This window comes from Corapipo altera, unplaced genomic scaffold, assembly GCF_003945725.1.
Source record: "Corapipo altera isolate COAL_440 unplaced genomic scaffold, ASM394572v1 67, whole genome shotgun sequence".
Classification (NCBI taxonomy): Eukaryota; Metazoa; Chordata; class Aves; order Passeriformes; family Pipridae; genus Corapipo; species Corapipo altera.
The window spans coordinates 6,113,141-6,130,691 of NW_020884906.1; the positions used below are offsets into that span (position 1 = coordinate 6,113,141).

Below are 17,551 nucleotides of genomic sequence, written 5' to 3' on the forward strand. Positions count from 1 at the left end.
CATGATACACCACAGTGTGGATTTGACACTCAAATGAATACGTAACTCAGGACTGTTCTTATCTTACATCTTTTCTTTTTTTTCAGCTTCCAGTTATTAATTATTGCTGTCATCAAGCAGTGCCTGGGCCTCTGCTAAAACACCAGCTGGATCATCTAGTTCAATCTAAATAAAAAAAATACAAATCAGTTATGCAGTGTAATTGAAGAAGCTTAAGGTTTTATGGATCTCGATTACTCAAGCATTCACAGAGAGTCTCCCATGTATCAGGACTTAGTTCATATTGCAGCCTTTCAATTATTGTTTTAGAAACACTGCTACACTTCCCTAATTTTATTAATGTGTTGAACATCACTTCATCTCCTTGAAATAGCTCTGTGGAGTGGCTGAATCTCCTTTAACTAAACACATTCTTGGACAAAACAAGAATGGCTTTGATTTGTAGCCTGTTGGATCTCATAATTTTTAAAAGAGTGTGTGCATGAAAAAGTTTATGAGCATCTGTTAACTTCCTTCATATTCTGAGATAAACAGCTCTCTACCGATTAAAAGCACAATAACAGCAGTGAAAGTTGATGCTTTCTTTTTCCACCTAGAGCAGCAGAGAATTGGGTCTTCAGGGAGTTAAATAAACAGTCAGACTTGAACATCCTGCATTGCCCACCAGCACTTCATCCCAGACTGTTGGGTTGTTGAGGCTGTTCTGGGTGACCTTTGACAAACCACATAAGGTAAATATTTTTAGCTACAGAAGTGCTGCTCCTTTCACTCTTTTGGAAAAATAGAGATTGTTTTTCCCTGGTGGGTATTTGGGGTTTATTACTCTGCACTACTGTGGGTGTGCCTAGTGCTTACAGGATTAACTGGCTTGTCAAAACTGTTTCTGCTCAAAGGGCCCTTTGCTACAGAAACCAGATTTGAAAAAATAGGGGCAGTGAAGGTGTAGGAGCTGTGAGCTTTGGAAGGCTGCACGTGCCAGGTATCATTTGCAACAGCCTTGTCCCTGGGGCAGGGGAAGGTAGGTGGATTTACCTGCTTATGGGGCTGTGCTATTCCCAGTGTTCCTGGAGCAAAGCAGTGTGCTGTGGTTATCCAGGGTGGTTCTGCTTGGCTCCAAGCAAAGAGGAGCTTCCCCACCCCTTCCTGCAATAACCATCCCCTGGAAATGTGATGCCTTTGTGTTCAAGCTGAGACTCTTGGCCAGCTGTGTCACTTGGAACCACATCTGTTCACTATGGCTCCCATTCCCTGTCTTCCTTCAAGGGCAGAGCAGGGGAGAGGCTCTCCTGTCCTCTGGCTCTTTTACCAAAGTGACCTGGTGGCTGCCAAGTTGAGAGCCCAATGTGTCAGTGTCTCCCCAAGTCTTTGTGATGGAGACAAGCACTGACTCTTCCTCAGCAGTGTGTCAGTCATGGGAAAGGGGAGCAGAGGATGTTGGCTCTGGGACACCATCTGCCCACCTTGGGACCAGGTGGGAAGCTGCACACACCCTGCTGCCTCTGGGGCTGCTGGACATGATGAGCTCCTGACTTGGAGTACCCAGGCAGAGAGGAAAGAGCTGCTGTGAGCCCTGCAGCTGCCCGGGGTTCTGTAGGGTCTGCTCAGCTTCAGCAGTTGGGCTTGGGGAAATCGTTTGGTTTTGACGCAAATCCCACAATTGTCTCTGCCTCTATTGTCCCCGTTTCCTTTGTGCTGCCTCAGGTCTCTGAGCAGTTCTGGTGCATGAGAACTGCATTTTTTCAGATGTAGGTGATTAGGAGGCTCCAGCAGAGGCTGGATGAGCTGTTTGTCCCTATGGGGCCCTTGAGGACACTGCTGGCCAAAAGACACTGAGCACACACCCTGTGAGTGCGGAATCCCACGGGGGTAATCACTGGAGGAGTGAAACGCTACCTGGAGAGCTGATCCAAGTGCTGATGGATGCAAACACTGAAATTTCCAAGCAATTACCTTTGGGATTGGATACTCAGTAGGGGCCGGAGCTTTGTCTCTATCAAAGTCAACCAGAACTCCACACTTTGCTATATCTTCTGCCCAGGTGCCTTCTAACAACTGTCCCTTATCCACGTAGAAGTATCTCCCTGGGCCATTCTTCTTTCCATCTTTCCAACCTCCTTCGTACCGATTTCCATTTGCTGCAGTTAAATACATGAACAGACCATTTTTTTAAGGGGTTACAAATGAAAACAATCAACAGAGCAAACTGACAGAGAAGGAGGTGATGTATTTGGCTTCTCTTAGTAATTTCCAGGGGGCTGCAGCACAGTGTGTCATTTTGCTTTTGCTCTGTTTGCTGCGCTGCAGAGGGAGAAAGGGCTGTGGAAGGAGCTCACGCTTGCTCAGCTGGAACAAGAACTGTGTTCACCTGCTTTGTTCTTACAGTGATACTCATTTTTTGCTGATACACTGAGCAAGTGAGCTCAGGGTAAGGGACTCGTCACTGAGTCACTCCTCACAACGTGAAAAATTACAGGACACAAGTTTCAGATTTGTCACTGCAACAAATCACACAGGATCTCTGGCTTGAAGAGAGAGGTTTGCTTGTCTGGGCAAGGAACAGAGCACTGACTGCTGTCCAGGCAAAATAATCTTGATTTCAAAGAATACTTGCAGTTAGTTTTTCCTCAATGAATTAAGGCTGAGAATTGCTGTGAGTATCTGAGCAGTTCAGGCAGTTACAGACTCTTTTTCCAGCTGTACTGCTTCTCCTGGCGTTTTTCTGCAAGTTGAGAGAGGTTATTTTTGGGCTCTGTGCTACTCTCCAGTAATCCATCCATCCATCACTAACAGGGAAAGCAGAGCTGCAAGGAGAGGAGAGCAGCCTCATCCGTGGATGCTGGTTGAGAAGCAGCATCATAACCACAGTGATGCTGGGATACCTCAAGGCCATCCTGCTGTCACTGGGAGAGTCCTCTGCTCTCCCCTTTGCCTACATATAGTGTTTCTAAGCCCAAAACCATGGGAATTTCTGATAATTAGTGGAAGTACCTTTGAGTCTCAGCTGAACTTTGCCATTCCTCATGACAAGAAGTGGCTGAAATACCAGGGCACCCTGCATGGTGCTGCAGAGGTAGCTGGGGCCTGCCAGAATGCTGTAAGGAGGAAAAACCAAAAATGCTTCTGTGGAGTGTGGCTGCCTGGCTGCTCAGGCAGGCTCTGGTTCATAGGCTGGAGCTGTGGTGGTGGTTATCTGCAACTTTGATCTGGTTTTGTGCTTATCTGCAACACCAACCCACCCTGCCCAGTGGTAGGAGCAGCTCAGCTCCTGCACTCCAGCCACCAACAACTGAGAAACCACCAAAATCACAGCCCTGGCTGTGATGGAGGGTGTACAGAATGCCCTGGCTGCACCGTGGTGTCCAGCTGCTCCCATCCCCTCTCAGAGCACCGGAGGCTGTGTGTTCACTGCTGTGATCCCAGTGGACATGCTCCATTTGGGAATGGCCGTGGCAGAGGTGGCAGAGCAGCGTGGTGCTCCCAGCCGAGCTCACCCTCTCTGGGCACGCTGCCACTACAGGCAATTTAATCTTGAGCTGCAGCTCATCGTGACCTCCACTGGAGAACTCCTTTTCTTTCACATCGCAGAGCTGCCGGCACGTGGGCACCCCTCCAGCACTGAGCTGGATGCATTAGGCTTGTGGGTATGAAATAATTGCTCTGGCTAATTTTAACCAAAAGGAATCCAGCTCGCAGTCGGTTGCAGGCAACGCTGGAGGCAACGGGGCTCTGAAATGGTGCATCAGCCACGGCTCAGCCCACAGGGGCTGTCAGTTTATGACTAACAGAGACTTGGGTGGGAGAGCAGCAGATCAGTGGAAGGTTTCTCCCTGGAAGCAGGTGCTCATTTCATCCGGATGGGCCATTGGTCCAAAGTGCCTGTGATGTGCAGTGAAGGTCATGCCCATTCCTCCCAGCTGCTTTGCTTAGCTAATTACTAGTCTTGAGATCACTTTCAAGCAAAAAAATAGAATAGATGAACACTAATATGGAGATAATATTTCTTCAAATGTTCTTGGAATGTCATGCCTTGTATTGCAAAGGACTGGGATTCTTGGCTTCAGGGAAAAATGTGTTAAACTCCAAGGAAAATATGGGGAAAAAAATTTCAGATTTCGGTATTTATGATGAGATTGCCCCTAACATTCCAAATCTGTGATGTGCTTGGTATTATTTATGGAAAAGGATTGTGTACTAATGAAACCCCTGTGTTCACTCAACATGAGCTGCTGTCGGAAGTAAGAGAGGGGATGGAGTGAACTCAGCAAGAAAATTCTCTTGTTTTTTTTTCCCTGTGCTGGAAACTGGACTCCTCTTTGGTATGCAGAGCTAAAAAGTCTGTCTGGCAAAGTGCCTGGCTTGAAAAGAGAGATTTGCTCTTCTCTGACCCAACAGTATATTATCTCTAACCCGAACCATCCCAGTCATTTAAATGTAAATCACAGCAAAAATAAGCTTTCATGTGTGTGGGCCTGAGCAACGCAGCCCTCACACAGCCTGTACTGCCTCCAGCCCCAGACCAGGAGGGGAGGGATGACCTGGAGCAGCCACAGCCCTGCTGCAATGCATGGAGCATCCAGAAACCTGGATGGCAGAGACACCTGGAGAGCAGCACGACACCAAATAGCTTGAAGGGGGCAGGCAGGCACCCGGTACTTACGGAGCCGCAGCATCCCCTGCCCGTTGGGCTGATCCGCCTCCCACTGTCCCTCGTAGCTGGATCCATCCAGGTAGAACATCCGGCCCCAGCCGCCCCGCACTCCGTCGCTCCACTCGCCCTCGTAGCGCTCCCCGTTGGGGTAAAAGAACACCCCCTGGCCCTGGGCAGCAGCACAGAGATGGCTGGTGAGGAGCTGTGCTGTTGAAAGGGGTCAGTGTTCAATTTTGGGACATCTCTTTGATACACTGTTCCTTTGTTTATTACTCTTACACATGTGGCAGCCCAGCTCAGTGGCTGTTCGCGTGCTGAAGGAAACCAGAGGTGGTAGTATGGGATTTTTTTTGGCAAATGGTTTTATTCTCATGAAAAACTCTTGGGTTTATATCTCAGTGTGTTTTTATTGGCATGATTGCTGCTAATATTTAGCTAAAAGCGGGTTTTACGAGTATATAAACCTGCCTGGGGATAGGCAGCATTAAAGGATGTGTCTCTCAACATGGGGATTTCATCCCTCTCAACACTGACAACACTTCCTGCAGCCCAATGTGTCCCAGCCTGGGCAACTCCATCCCTTGTTTGTCTCACATGTGTGTTTGCCATTAAGAGAAGTCCAGAGGTACCCCCTATAACAGGGAGTTATACCAGTAAGAAATATTTCCATATCACTAATGAGTTTTCCCATAGGAATAAAGTGTTAATTTACCTCTGAACAAATAATAAAATCAGTTCTGGAAATAACTGATTTTGAGTATTAATTTTACTAAACTGAATGTATGTAAAGGAGAAACTTTGGTAGAAGAAAAACCAACCCTTGTGATACTTGGATATCATTACAAATCTTTCACCCAAGCTCAATTATCCAAAATATAACCAGAAAGAACAGGAGGGGAAGCTCCCTCCGAGAGGCTGGAGCCACACACCAATTACAGGCGTTGGTGGTGATTAGTTTAATTTAAGAGCAGACACAAAAGCGAACACAAGGTTTCCATTGGCAGATCCAAAACCGTTCCTACAAGGATTTTGCACACGAGATTGCAGTCATTTCTACCAGATGACTTTCTCATTGTCTTCCTTTTAGAAAAAACAGTGATTTACATGACAGGCTTAATTTCCAAAAGAACTCATGTTATTTGTCTAATATGCTGTAAAAGTCCCAGAAGAAGGTACATTTTCCTGCGGCATTTATAATACAGGTTCCTCCAATTCCTTCAAGGATAAGAGGAATGAAAGGGATGGGTTGGGGAGGATTAAGAGATGAGATACAAAGCCTCTCATCCTGCTTGGCCAAGCTGCAGGTGAGTCTGAGCAGCAACCACTGCTCTGCAGCAGCTGGTTGGGGCTGTAGCCTGGTAACCAGTGTGTGAGTGGGATGAGTCCCTCTGCAGCAGGGAAATGGCACTCCCATAAAAATCATGGATTTTTACTCTTGGCCATTCAATTCAGCCTCACTATTGGGAAAATTAGTATTTTAAGTGATCTTTTTGCACATGTGCACCCAACCCTTCCCTGTGTTTTGCAGGTCATGCTGCCTCACTGCTGGCATGTGCAGGAAATCTCACTTACAGTTCTCTGGCCGTTTTTCCACCAGCCTGTGTACACCCTCTTGTATTCCTTGGTGACAGGGTCAGGAACGCTGTATGAGCCATAACCATCCTGCTTCCCAAACTTCCAGTCACCGCTGTAAATAGCTCCGGTGCTCTTCCATATCTGGGTGCCTTTACCTGTTTAACAAAAATAGGAATGCTGCAGAGTTTAGGAGAAGGGTGTCCAGGGCTGCCTTCCTGTTCCATCTGAGGTGGGGCAGCTCTCCCTGCACCAGGTCAGGCTCAGGGCTGGGATTCAGTTTAGCTTCCCGAGTCAGAACCATCGTTAATCTTGATCAGGGACTTCCTGTGTGGCCTTTGCTGAATGCACTTAAATCTTTCCAAACCTCATTTTTCTGCTTGTAAACAAGTCTGTCCTGCTCCGGCTGCTCAGGGCTCGGTCAGGGTCTCCTTCCCCTGCTCTGTCTCCTGCAGCACCCGCCACAGCTTGAGGATAAATTAAGATTCCTGAAGGCAAGTCGAGAGCTGAGAGAGCTGCAGGGACTGTGCAGCCAGGAAACATCCCAGTGCATGGAGCTCACTGCAGTTTGCTCTGTTTGGAGAGGATTTTTAAACATCCATAACAGAGATATTTTGGGTAATTGCCCCTGAGTGCATGCAAAAGCTCTTCAAGCTACCTATTAGAAATGTCTCTGAGTGCATTTTTACATTACATATATCAAAGACACATATATATATATGGTCATGCAAGAATGAATGCTCTTCCAGGAGCATATAGAACCACTGACTGCTCCCTGCCCTTAGGAACCTTTCTAAGGACATTTAAATTGGTACCTTCCCTCAAAATTATGTATCTTACCATGTTTCAAGTTGTCCAGCCATTCTCCAGTATACTGATCCCCATTTACAGCATAAACTGTGTGTCTTAACCCACATTTCTGGGCTTTCCTGTCCCATTCATAATAGAGGGGCTCTCTAGCCCTGGGGTACTTTACAATGGGCATTTTGGTGGTGTCTGGAGAAAAAAAACAAATGATAATCAGAAATAAATTAGAGAGAAATTACTAAGGCAGGTACAGGCAGAACAGTATTTGTGAGCTGTGCCTTAAGATGCAACTGAGTCAGTAACTGATGCCTGGCTGTGGAGGGGTAAAACAGAGATATAACAAACAGGAGGGAGCTAAAAATACTGAAGTACAAACCAGCACTATGTGAAAATGGGCTTGTAGCACTGCCTGGCCTGTTAGGAAATGTTAAATAAACCTCAGTAGGTTAGGTTTGTGGTGGGCAGTGGTCTCTGCACCTGCCAGAGGTCTTGGGGAGTGCAGGGAAGGGCATCTCCTTCTCCATACAACCAATGGAATGGGTCAGGGAGTTGTCCAGTGTTCCTGAGGCCCACCTGGAGCTGGGACACTTCATACCCGCAGCAGTAATGCAGCTCCTGCTCCTTTACTGCTACAAATAACATCCTGCAGGTGTCTGTTAAAAGGGGTTGAAACCACAATGTTTCTATCTCCCAGGAGGCTGCAGACTTGCCCAGGGCAGGCCAAGCACTTGCCAGCTGATCCAGCTGCCAAGGAGGGGACTTCTGAGGGGACATGGGGTTAAAGCATGAACAGCAGGCAGGGGATGATGGGTACAGAGGGAGGTGATTCAGGTGTGGGAGGGAAAGGATCAGCATGGGGGAAGAGGAGGGAGAAGATGTATTGGCCCATCAATACAGAGAGGAGAATGGTGGAGTGCAGCACGGTGGTGATTTCCAAGCACTGTTCAATGCGATGGGAATTCTGGCACAGACTCGGAGGTGAGAGTGGTCTCCTATAAACCATAAACAAACGCCAAAAGGTGGCTGTAGAAACAAAAGCAAGTTTCTATGAATGCCGTCAACACCCAGAGCTCGGCTGGAGCCCGGAGGGTTGGGATGCTCTCCGAGTTTGTCTCCTGGGCTCCCCCTTCTGTCCTGATCCACTGGACTGAGCCATATGGAGTGATTTCGCTGCATCTCTCCCTTCTCGGCAGAGCAGAGCTCTGGTTCCTGCTGTGCTGGGGGTGCCGGAGAGCCCGGCTTGGGGAAAAGTGTGGAACCCGGGAGGAGAGGGGAAAGGAAGGTACTTCAGGTCCTTGCTAGGGAATAAAAAAATAGAAATTATAACTAAGAAAATACATTAGTGTTCATCCTCAGTTCTCCACACAGCTGTGGGAAATGGTCATTCGACAGCTATTTGGGGGGATATCATTGCTGAAGAAAGTACTTTATGTGTCCAGGATGAGCCTTCCTACCCAAAATGCGGCTGAGTTGCGCAGTGCCCATCCCACGTGGCTCCTTACCGGGGGGCTGTGGGGAGTGCCGGCAGGGCTGGGGAACCTGCCGGGGCACTGCACGGTGAGCTCAGACCTGGCAGGGGTAAAGGTTCCAACCAGGCTGCCATGGGAGGAGAGGGGCTGAAGAGTGTCTTGGTTTGAGGACACTGAGGACAGGATTTGTCACGCGGTGCGATGGAGTCACAGCCCGCTGCAGAGGATGGTATTTCAGCAATACAAACACAGAAGACACCCCAACTGCTGGGTTCCTTCCTCGCCTTTGGGTGCTGCAGCCCCTGGAGAGGGGGTTTCTTGGCAGTATTTGACAAGGGCTGAGAGTTTGCAGGACACAGAGTCACACGTTGCCTGCAAACTCTGTCCTCTGGCTGGAAGAGAAGAGCCAAGTTACAGCTACTTGCACCCACCCCGACATCGTCTCTGAAGAGAAATTTTTTCACTACCCCTGCCAGATGGGAGCATCACTCTCCCACCACCGCATCCGACCACTTCTTCAACTCAAAGCTTAGGATTTACAGACTCCAGGGAGGATTCCCAGCTGCGGGGGCAGTCCCAGCACCCCTCCATCTGCTCGCCAGGCTCTCCGAGGCACAGCCCGCGCAGAGCACCCGGGGTAATGCGGTCTGTCGGGACCCGCCTCTATTTACTGAATCCCCTTCCAAATTTACGTCAGCGATGCCAGGTTTGCGTAAGTGATAACGCAGTCGGTATTCGCCGCCCTGGATGTTTTAGCCACCTACTACAAGGGCGCGGGGAGGCAGCGAGAGGCAGGGGCTGCAGAGCCGCTCCGGCTGCAGCTCTCGGTGCTGAGGGCCAGAGGTTCTGCCTCCGCCTCTGCGCTCGGGGCCGAGGCTCTTACAGACCCCCGCGTCCTCCTCCAGACGCTGCTCTGGGAGTTTTGTCTGGTCTCTGGTAAAACGCAGCTTTAGTTTCCATGGCCCTCCAGGAAGCTCATTTTCCCCCTTGGCTCTTTGCAGAACTTCAGAGCAGTGCGATTGAGTTACAAATACACCTTTCTTTCTTTCTTTTTTTTTTTTTTTTTTTCTGCCTTACATCTTAACGAAGAGCAAGAGGGAAACACACCTTGCTGCAGAGAAGGGGTTGCTGACTGTCCCTGGCAGCACCCTGTCTGCCACCGCACCGTGTCCCCTCGTGCGCCCTGCCTGTCACCCGGCCCCGAGAATGTCGCGACTGAGCTCAGCCCTCGCAGTGCCCCGGCCCCACGGCGCTGCCCTGCACCGGGGTCCCTTTGCCAGCTCCCTCCGGCGCAGCGGAGCCACCCCAGCCCCTGCTCGCCCCCGCGGCGGTGCCTGCGAGCGGAGTGCCCGGGGCGCCTGTCGCTGCTCCTGCCCAGCGAGAGCCGGGCTCCGCGGCAGCGGTGGGAGCCGGACCGCGGGGACAGCCCCTGTGCGCCGTTCGCAAAGCACCCTCGCGTTCGGCCCACGCCGTCCTGCCGCCCCCGCCCCGAGGGCCAAACCGCGGGCACCGACCTGTGCTGGTGCCCTCCGGGCTGTTGCAGCGGCGGGGTCGTCATAGCAACGTGCCAAACTCCCGCGCCAAGGGCAGTGGGAACAGGGCCGGGAGCGAGCGGAGCCGCTCCGGGAGGACGGGGAGGGCGGTGGGACACGAGCGGTCACACTGTGCTCCCCACGGATGGAGCCGGAGCACACCCCGCGCTCTGGAGACACGTGTCTTGAGTTCAGGATTTTCCAGCAGAATATAAAGTGCTGAGAAGCAACGAGTGTTTCACCTCTGGTTGGTTTTTCACGCGCCCAGCAGCAGAAGGCTGGAAATGAGAGCACTGATTACAGCACTGATGGGTAACAAATAAATCAGCCTTGAAAATGTCAGAGGAAAGGAGAAACCCCCTGAAAATGCACATCAGAGGTCTTGAAGGAGAAATCTGAATAAACCTGACACTAATTCCCTCATCCATTACATTTCTTCCACAGCCACAGTGAGCAGGAATTGCCATTATGGCCTTGTGGGTGTCTGTAATAATCTTCCCTAATGGGTAATTAACTGTGCACATTTCTAGCATAAAACCAAAGGCCTCCTATGACTCCCGTGAGCCAAATGCATTTGATTCTCATCCTTTTGCCACATTTTTCGTGCACAGCTCTGCAGGCTGGATGGTTAAAATGTTGAGGTAGGTGGGAAATCTTGTGATGCAAACAAAGCAGTCACCTCTGTGGAGGTGGGACACAGCCTGGTCTTCCCTGATGGGTGTTTGTTTGCCATATTCACTGAATGTAGCGTTGAATGTGGCTTAAATGTTGTGTCCATGCTCAGACAGGACAGAGGGGTGGACTTATCCCAAATGTGAGTGTGACTGAAGGCAAATATTCCATTTCCCATGGCACACGTGAGGGCCATGGAGCCAGAGGAGACAATGCCACTGCCTGGGAAATCAAGTGGACAAGGAAAATGAAGTGGCTGAAGGGAAGAGATGCTCCACAGCCAGCAAAGGAGCTGGTGTGGAAACGATGGAGGGAGATCTGTACCATGGGAAAAGAAAAACATGGAATTTCTGGTGCTGGATTAGATGAACTGGAAAGATGGCAGCTGCCATCCAGGGATGTAGGAGAGGTGGAACTTACAGACTTCTTAAAGCAGGAGAACCAGAAAGAAAACTATGGAAGTTGACCAAGTAAGGAAATGTTTATACATGAAAAAATGTTTCCTGGTTTTAAAAATGAGATGAAGATATTCAGGAAGGACTTATTGCCACTCATTCACGTTAACACATTCTGGTCTGGGGCAGAGCCCAGGAATTACTGAAGACAATCATTCCTGTGTTTGACTGTGGCCAGTTGTAAGGGCTGGAGTGGGGAACAGGGATTTGGGGAGGAAATGAGAAAAACCCATGAGGGAGAAGAAAAATTGCTTATTGCAGCCCAAAAGCTATAGCCTTGAATTACAACCAAAAATAGCCCTTCTTGGAAAAGTATTAATTATTTTTCATATTTCAGCCCCTATATTTCACTGCACTTAACTGAGAAATTGTCAATTAAGATAATTAGCTAATTCAGACAATTTCACTTGTTTATTTTTAAACAGCACAGGCTGCCTAAGGTTTTTGAACTGCAAGTCCAAACTGCGCCTCACTTAACCACAGCTTTTACTAACCAGAAGTGACATAAATATTTGAAACTCAATACACATTTGAAACCAATAAAGGCTTTAAAAAAGTTAAAATATTTTAGCAACAAATCAAAATGCACAAATGGAGATCAAAAATTGCCTCTGAGAAAACCTCTATATCTGGATATATGGAGGGAAATAGTTGGTGACGCCTCAGTTTCTGGGTCACTTGTTTTAAATCCTTCTGCTCCAGGTCTCTCTGTGTTATTTTAGTTCCATGGTCCCAGAGTGGGTTATCACAGACCCTCCTGCTCCCACCAAGGAGGCTTCACAGAGACATTTATCTGGGAAGAGGCTGTGTGTGATTCCCATTTTCTTAGTCCAGGTAGGAATATCTGAATCACACTTAATTATTTTGTCACTTGTTAATACCATTCTGTACCTTTTTGTATTACAAGGGTACAGAATGGGGAAATGTAAGGGTATTCTTCTCATAAAAAAAAGGCAAAATTAGACCAGCTTGAAGAGAAGGTGGTGATATTTGAAGTCAGAACATTCTTTTGACTCACTGAACATTTGACTTAGAAAATGTCATTCCATTATGAGAGCAGGAACCCTGCTAGTAAGTAGGAAGTGGGCATAGTTTTCATGAGGGGTGCCAGATATCTAGAATATATAATTCAGTTAGAGAGTGAGATATAAATCCAAACTGCTCCAGAAATGCCCTAACCAAACCTCTTCCTCTCCCAAGAGCAGTCGTTTCAAGGCACAACATTGCAGCCACTACGATAAATAGGGTCAAAATCCAAGTTATAAAGTGCTAGGAGGATAATTTGGGTTTTCCTTCATCCAATTCTCCTTGTTTTGGCTTTTCCAGCAAAATTTGGCCCTTCTTGGCTGGGGTTTTTTTTTTGTGTGTGTGCATTGGTTTTTTTCTAGTTTCACTCTCACAGACTTTGGTCACTGACACCAAGAGCACCAGCAAAGCCTCCTTCACCAGGGTGTGACAGGGCTTCAGTTCTGTTACTGCAGGCACCGTTGTTGCTCCAGCTGTCTGGCAGTTGATTAAACCTTACATTTATTAAGACTGAAAGGAAGCTGTTAAATCCATCCATGTGAATTATGCTCTAACTCAGCCTATTATTCTGCCAACACAGTTCGTTGCAATGGACTTTCAGCTCTCCACTTCTTTCCAGGATGGAAACAATGAAGAGCAAACCAAGGATGGATGGAAAGATGTGTGTGGAAACATGCCTGGAAAGACACCTTTCTGGAGCAAGACCCTGTGACACCTTCATTTTTTTCATTCTAAAGAGTAAGATTAAAAAAACCCAGAACAATAAAACTAAAGGCCCTCAGTATTCTACATCTGAAACCAATCATTCTTGCACTGAAAGGAGACAGCTGCTCTGAGCTGAGTTCGCTCTCACAAAGCTTGGGGAATCACCCAAGTGAAATGCCCAAACCAACTGAAAACTGTCAGAATCAATAATTTAAATTTATTCTGGGAACTTCGTAGAATAAATAAAGAAAAAGCATGTAGAGAAACATATGTTGGAATTCTTTAAAGGTGAAGAATGTGACAACAACATACTGTGGAAGTAGGATGCTCAGATGTGTGTTTTATTGCTGCTACATTCAATAGAAAAGCCAGAGGAAGAGGTGGGAGGGTCTTGGACTCCAACCAAGCTTGTGTCGGGTGTAGCCGGATGAGCAGGGAGTGGGTGCAGTGCTGAAGGAGCTTCCCCACCACTCTGCTTTTAAGAATTGTTATCAGCAGGATTTAGGAGGGACTGAAGTGAAAGGTTTGAGGTGCAAACTTCACTGGTTGACTCTGGCTTAAGAGGCAGCCTTGTGGGAAAGCTGTTTCTTTACAACTCTTCCCTCCCTTTTGCTGGGAGAAGCTCTCTCAAGATAAAAACTGTGTTGGTTTTACATCAAAACAACCCAATGTAAGAGCCCTGGGTTATCTGGAATGTTGGAGCATGTAGATAGTCATGTAAAGTGAAAGGCTGAAGTCCTTGGAGCTGACACCAGATACCCTCTCCCCATGAGTTTCTGTTGCTGCAGATTTACAGCTAATGGTCTCTACTTAACTACCTGCAATAAGATAGAGGTTCAAAGGTAGAGTTATGATGTTAATTAGTGAAGTCACCCAAAGCTGATAATTATTTACTTTGCAACTGTGGAGCAGTTTGCAGGACTCTCAGTACTGTTGGAGGCAGATAAATTTGGCCATCCTTGAGCTACTGCTTCCCTTGAAGTCCTTAATTTGTTCCTTAACTGAGAAATAACTCCAGATGAATACAAGATGAATCAGCAGTATCAATTTTCAGCTGAAACATGAGCCAAGTATTTTATTTATCATGGTTTATTGACACCTGATGGTAGAATAGGGACTCATCTGCACTTATATTTTGTCCTTTCCCATTTGCTCTGCTGGAAAGAATTGTATTTCTAGGGCAGGGGAAAAGCATCAAAGGAAACAGCCTCAGTTATCTTAAGAGAAAAGAATGAATGGAATTTGTGTTCAGGGTGGAGGAAGGTGAGGGGAAGGAGGCTCACATGTGACTGTACCTATATAACTACTTGTACTCAACCAAATCTAACACCAAAAGAACAAACAGTCACAGTTTCACTGTGATCCTTAACTTGATTTATTAACTCAATTTCTTTGATACGTTCTCTGGCAGTGAACAGTTGATGAGTCGGGGATTAATTAAGGTAAAGGCAAAGCAGAGATTTCGTGTCTGTAGATCTGCTGTGCAATGGCCTTACATGATCTCTGGCAGCAGAAAACAGCCACTAAAAAATGTCAAGATACCTAAAAAAACGATCATAAAATATTCAAATTCAGAGGAAAGGCACCATTCCTCATGAGTTGCCACAACTGAACGACAGGTGAGGTATGGGAACCCCAAGCACTGCCTGCACAGAGCCCTGCTCCTCATCCAGGGCTGAGGGGTGGGGAGCTGCCAGGGCTCCTCTGGGCCCTTAAAATTCTCTCTCTAAATCCTTAATCCAGCTGCACTTCTATCATAGTCAAATAAGGTCTTTGATTGCCCACTGAGTGCAATAGGTGCAGATATTTAGGGGTGCATTTTAGTCAGATAGAAAATGAAACCTCAGACTCTGTTATTTCTGTCTTTCCATAAGTGGAGAATTTTAACTATTTTTTCCCAAAAATAAATATTTAATTCAGATAGGAAATGTAATGCCCAAAGACTGAACTTTTTAAAATGGCTTTTCTGCAGGAGTTGCTCCTGTAGGCAGAGAGGGATATTGTCCAGCACAGCCTGATCAGACACAGCTCCTGCTGCCCTTCCAGCATCCCTCCCCCCTGTCCCCAGCCTTGGGATTGGGAAGATCTGACTTAGGTCTGCATTTTAATTACAATCTGTAGTTTCCATTCTTACCAAGTAAAATTATATACACTATAATAAACAAATTATCTAGATCCAGTTAAAAAAACCCTCATTGTTATCTTATCTTGCTTTGGTTTTACTCACAAAGATGTGATTGAAATAATGAGATTAAACAAACAGCTACAATCTCCCAGGAAGTAGAGAGAGATTACAGGTAATTCTGAAATCTTTCATAATGGTGCAGCATTAAATAATGTAGAACCAGCTGTAAGGCCAACTGTGCTACACTCTCATTGCTGGTGTTTAGTGAAATTCTTTCATGTTTTCTGTGTTAAAGAAAATACCATCTCTTGAATGAATATTAACTAGCATGTCTTAGTTAAAAAATTGAAGGAAATCTTTTGAGGTTATAATTATACACAGCCACAACATGTATAAGAATTGTTCCTTGACCAGAGGTGTAGGGGAGAGGCAGGAAAGTTTGGAATAAAGGTCTGGTGATCCCTTGGTGTTCCTGTAGAGCTCCAGGGCCAGCACAGCTCTGAGTGAGAAATGCTCAACATTTCCTGCCTTTGTATACACAGCACCTGCCACAGCCCTAAAGAAATGTCATCAGGCTGCAGAATTACACCCAGGGCAAATATTCATGGCTGATATTAAGAGTTTTCTTCAATCCTTTTGAGGCTTATAGCTCAGCAGTGAAAGGCAGAGTTTTAAGGGTTATTTACAATTTATGATGTATTCTAGAAGTAACTTTCCCCGAATGTTAGGACTGACACAAGCAGTTGAAGTGTTTCTACTTAAATGTTTTTACTTAAAGAAAATAAGGTCCAGTCTGGATTCTCCCAGCTCTTCATGAGGGTGTCAGCACCCCAATTCCCCCTCAACAGCCAGGAGTAAGATGCAGCTACATCTTTGGGGTGACTCTGTGATAAACTGAGCTGACAGAGTAACTGCAAAGGAGGAGAGAATATTTTCATGAGGGAAGGAGAAATAATTTTGCTGATAGGGAGTACTCTAACCTTAAGGTGAACTGGAAAGTTTTGTCACATATCCAGTGCAGAATCAAAGCTGTGATCCAAGATGTGATCCTTTTCCTTCCAAACTGTGTAATCCAAAATCCAGGCTTCCTGTAACATAAAGTCTTGTTTCACAGGGTTGTGGACAAATGCTAGAATCTGGGGAAAATTTGATGCAGGCATAGCAAACTCCTGTGACATTTTTATTGTGTTGATGAGTTGTTTATTCTACTTCAGGATTATCATGGGCTGCCACAACACACGTGTTTGATCCCTGGATGATCACGGCCTCAGCAGAGGAGCAGCAGGGACAGTGGAACATCCCCGGGTTTGGTGGTTCCCAAACCAGCAGAAATCCCCAACCACTGCAAGCTCTGAGCAGGTTTCTCCAGAAACCAGGGAACGGGTCGTGGGCTGCATTTCAGGTGCCTACCCACACATGTATAAAAAGAACATGCAAAAAGGACATAAAACAAGCAAAGAGTGTGAATATAGACCTAGAGAAGGACCAGGGACAGTAGGAATACAGAGGAGTGTCTCTACACCCAACGTTTTTGGTTGTTTATGCCAAATCCAAGGAAACAGGATCCCACATAAACTCCCCATGAAAAGACAGCTTTGCACTTGCATTTTTACTTTGGCTTCAACCCTCCCCCTAGTACAATTTTTATTTAATTGCTTCCTTCCCCTTCCCTTTTTCTTCCTCTTTGCCTATTTCCACCCTTTCACAACAAATCCACAGGACAAGAAGCACAGTGCCGACATTTACAGCCTTCACATCTCCCAGGCCTCACCCCCTGCCCTGGGGGGCTCCACATTCCACTCACCAGCAGCTCCCTGGAGCAGGGCATGGTGGCCTCTGGGCACAGCCCTGCTCCCAGTTGGCCAGCCCAGCCCCTAAGGGGGTTATTATTGTAATAATAAAGAGATCAGGAATATTCTTGCCCTTTTCTCTGCTATTAAGGACCCGGGTCCCGGCCCCAGGCAGCTGCAGGGCTGGGCAGCCTCAGCCCAGGTGCGCGGTCACCTCAGCCAGCAGGTCCCTCAGAGAGGGCTGTCCCTGTGCAGGAAGGGGTTTGTCTCCATTCTCAGCCCCATGTGTGACAAACCACCCCTAAGGGGAAGAAAGGGGAAGGAAGATGCTTCGTGGAGCACTTCAGGCGCTACCACAACATGAGAGGACCTGGGAGAGGCGCAGGGTCCCCAGGAGGTGACCGGGGGGCGGACAGGTGGCAGCGATTGAGGGGAGCCCTCACCTGAGGGGAGCACGGGCCTGAGGGGGACCCTCACCTAAGGAGTCCCTCCTTGAGGGGATCCCTCCCTTGAGAGGTCACTCAGCTGAGGGGAGCCCTCACCTGAGGGATGCCCTCACCTGAGGGAAGCACGGGCCTGAGGGAAGGCTCCCCCTGAGGAGCCCCCTGTCCAGACGGGACCCCTCTCCCGGCGGGGCCGACCCCTCACCTGCCGGTTCCCTCCCCTGGGGCGGGTGCGCGGGGGTGGGGGCGGGGCGGCGGGTGGCGCGCGCCGCCGCGGGGCCGCGCCCGTGACCGCGCGCGATGACGT

At 47.7% G+C, this 17,551-nt stretch overlaps 2 protein-coding genes across 6 annotated transcripts in view; one reads left to right on the forward strand and one right to left on the reverse strand.

Moving 5' to 3' along the window:
* On the reverse strand, positions 1–17,518 carry MORN3 (MORN repeat containing 3). Of its 5 annotated transcripts, none has more exons than XM_027652358.1 (7): positions 17,450–17,518; positions 15,992–16,099; positions 7,061–7,216; positions 6,221–6,378; positions 4,658–4,817; positions 1,951–2,135; positions 1–165 (listed from the first exon to the last, which is right to left on the reverse strand). In XM_027652358.1, exons 3-7 carry the CDS (start codon positions 7,203–7,205, stop codon positions 97–99), a joined length of 717 nt encoding a protein of 238 aa, XP_027508159.1. In that variant the 5' UTR covers positions 7,206–7,216; positions 15,992–16,099; positions 17,450–17,518; the 3' UTR covers positions 1–96. The 5 variants fall into 5 exon arrangements, with proteins under 5 accessions (XP_027508159.1, XP_027508160.1, XP_027508161.1 ...); XM_027652359.1 differs by having other exon boundaries at positions 17,361–17,459; XM_027652360.1 differs by lacking the exon at positions 17,450–17,518 and adding an exon at positions 17,245–17,337.
* The window catches only part of TMEM120B (transmembrane protein 120B), a 21,777-nt gene continuing 12,923 nt past the window's right edge, over positions 8,698–17,551 (forward strand). The window contains exons 1-3 of the mRNA XM_027652317.1: positions 8,698–8,725; positions 9,253–9,432; positions 9,792–10,138. Coding sequence (XP_027508118.1) covers positions 8,698–8,725; positions 9,253–9,432; positions 9,792–10,138 — 555 coding nt within the window. The remainder of the gene's footprint in view (positions 8,726–9,252; positions 9,433–9,791; positions 10,139–17,551) is intronic.

Bases quoted from the DNA above. Each gene is read 5' to 3' on its own strand.
- MORN3 (XM_027652358.1), bottom strand. From the start codon at position 7,205: ATGCCCATTGTAAAGTACCCCAGGGCTAGAGAGCCCCTCTATTATGAA. The intron at 6,379-7,060 runs GTAAGATACATA...TTTGTTAAACAG, and splicing joins GCTGGACAACTTGAAACATG to GTAAAGGCACCCAGATATGG. The intron at 166-1,950 runs GTAATTGCTTGG...TTTTTTATTTAG, and splicing joins CTGAGTATCCAATCCCAAAG to ATTGAACTAGATGATCCAGC.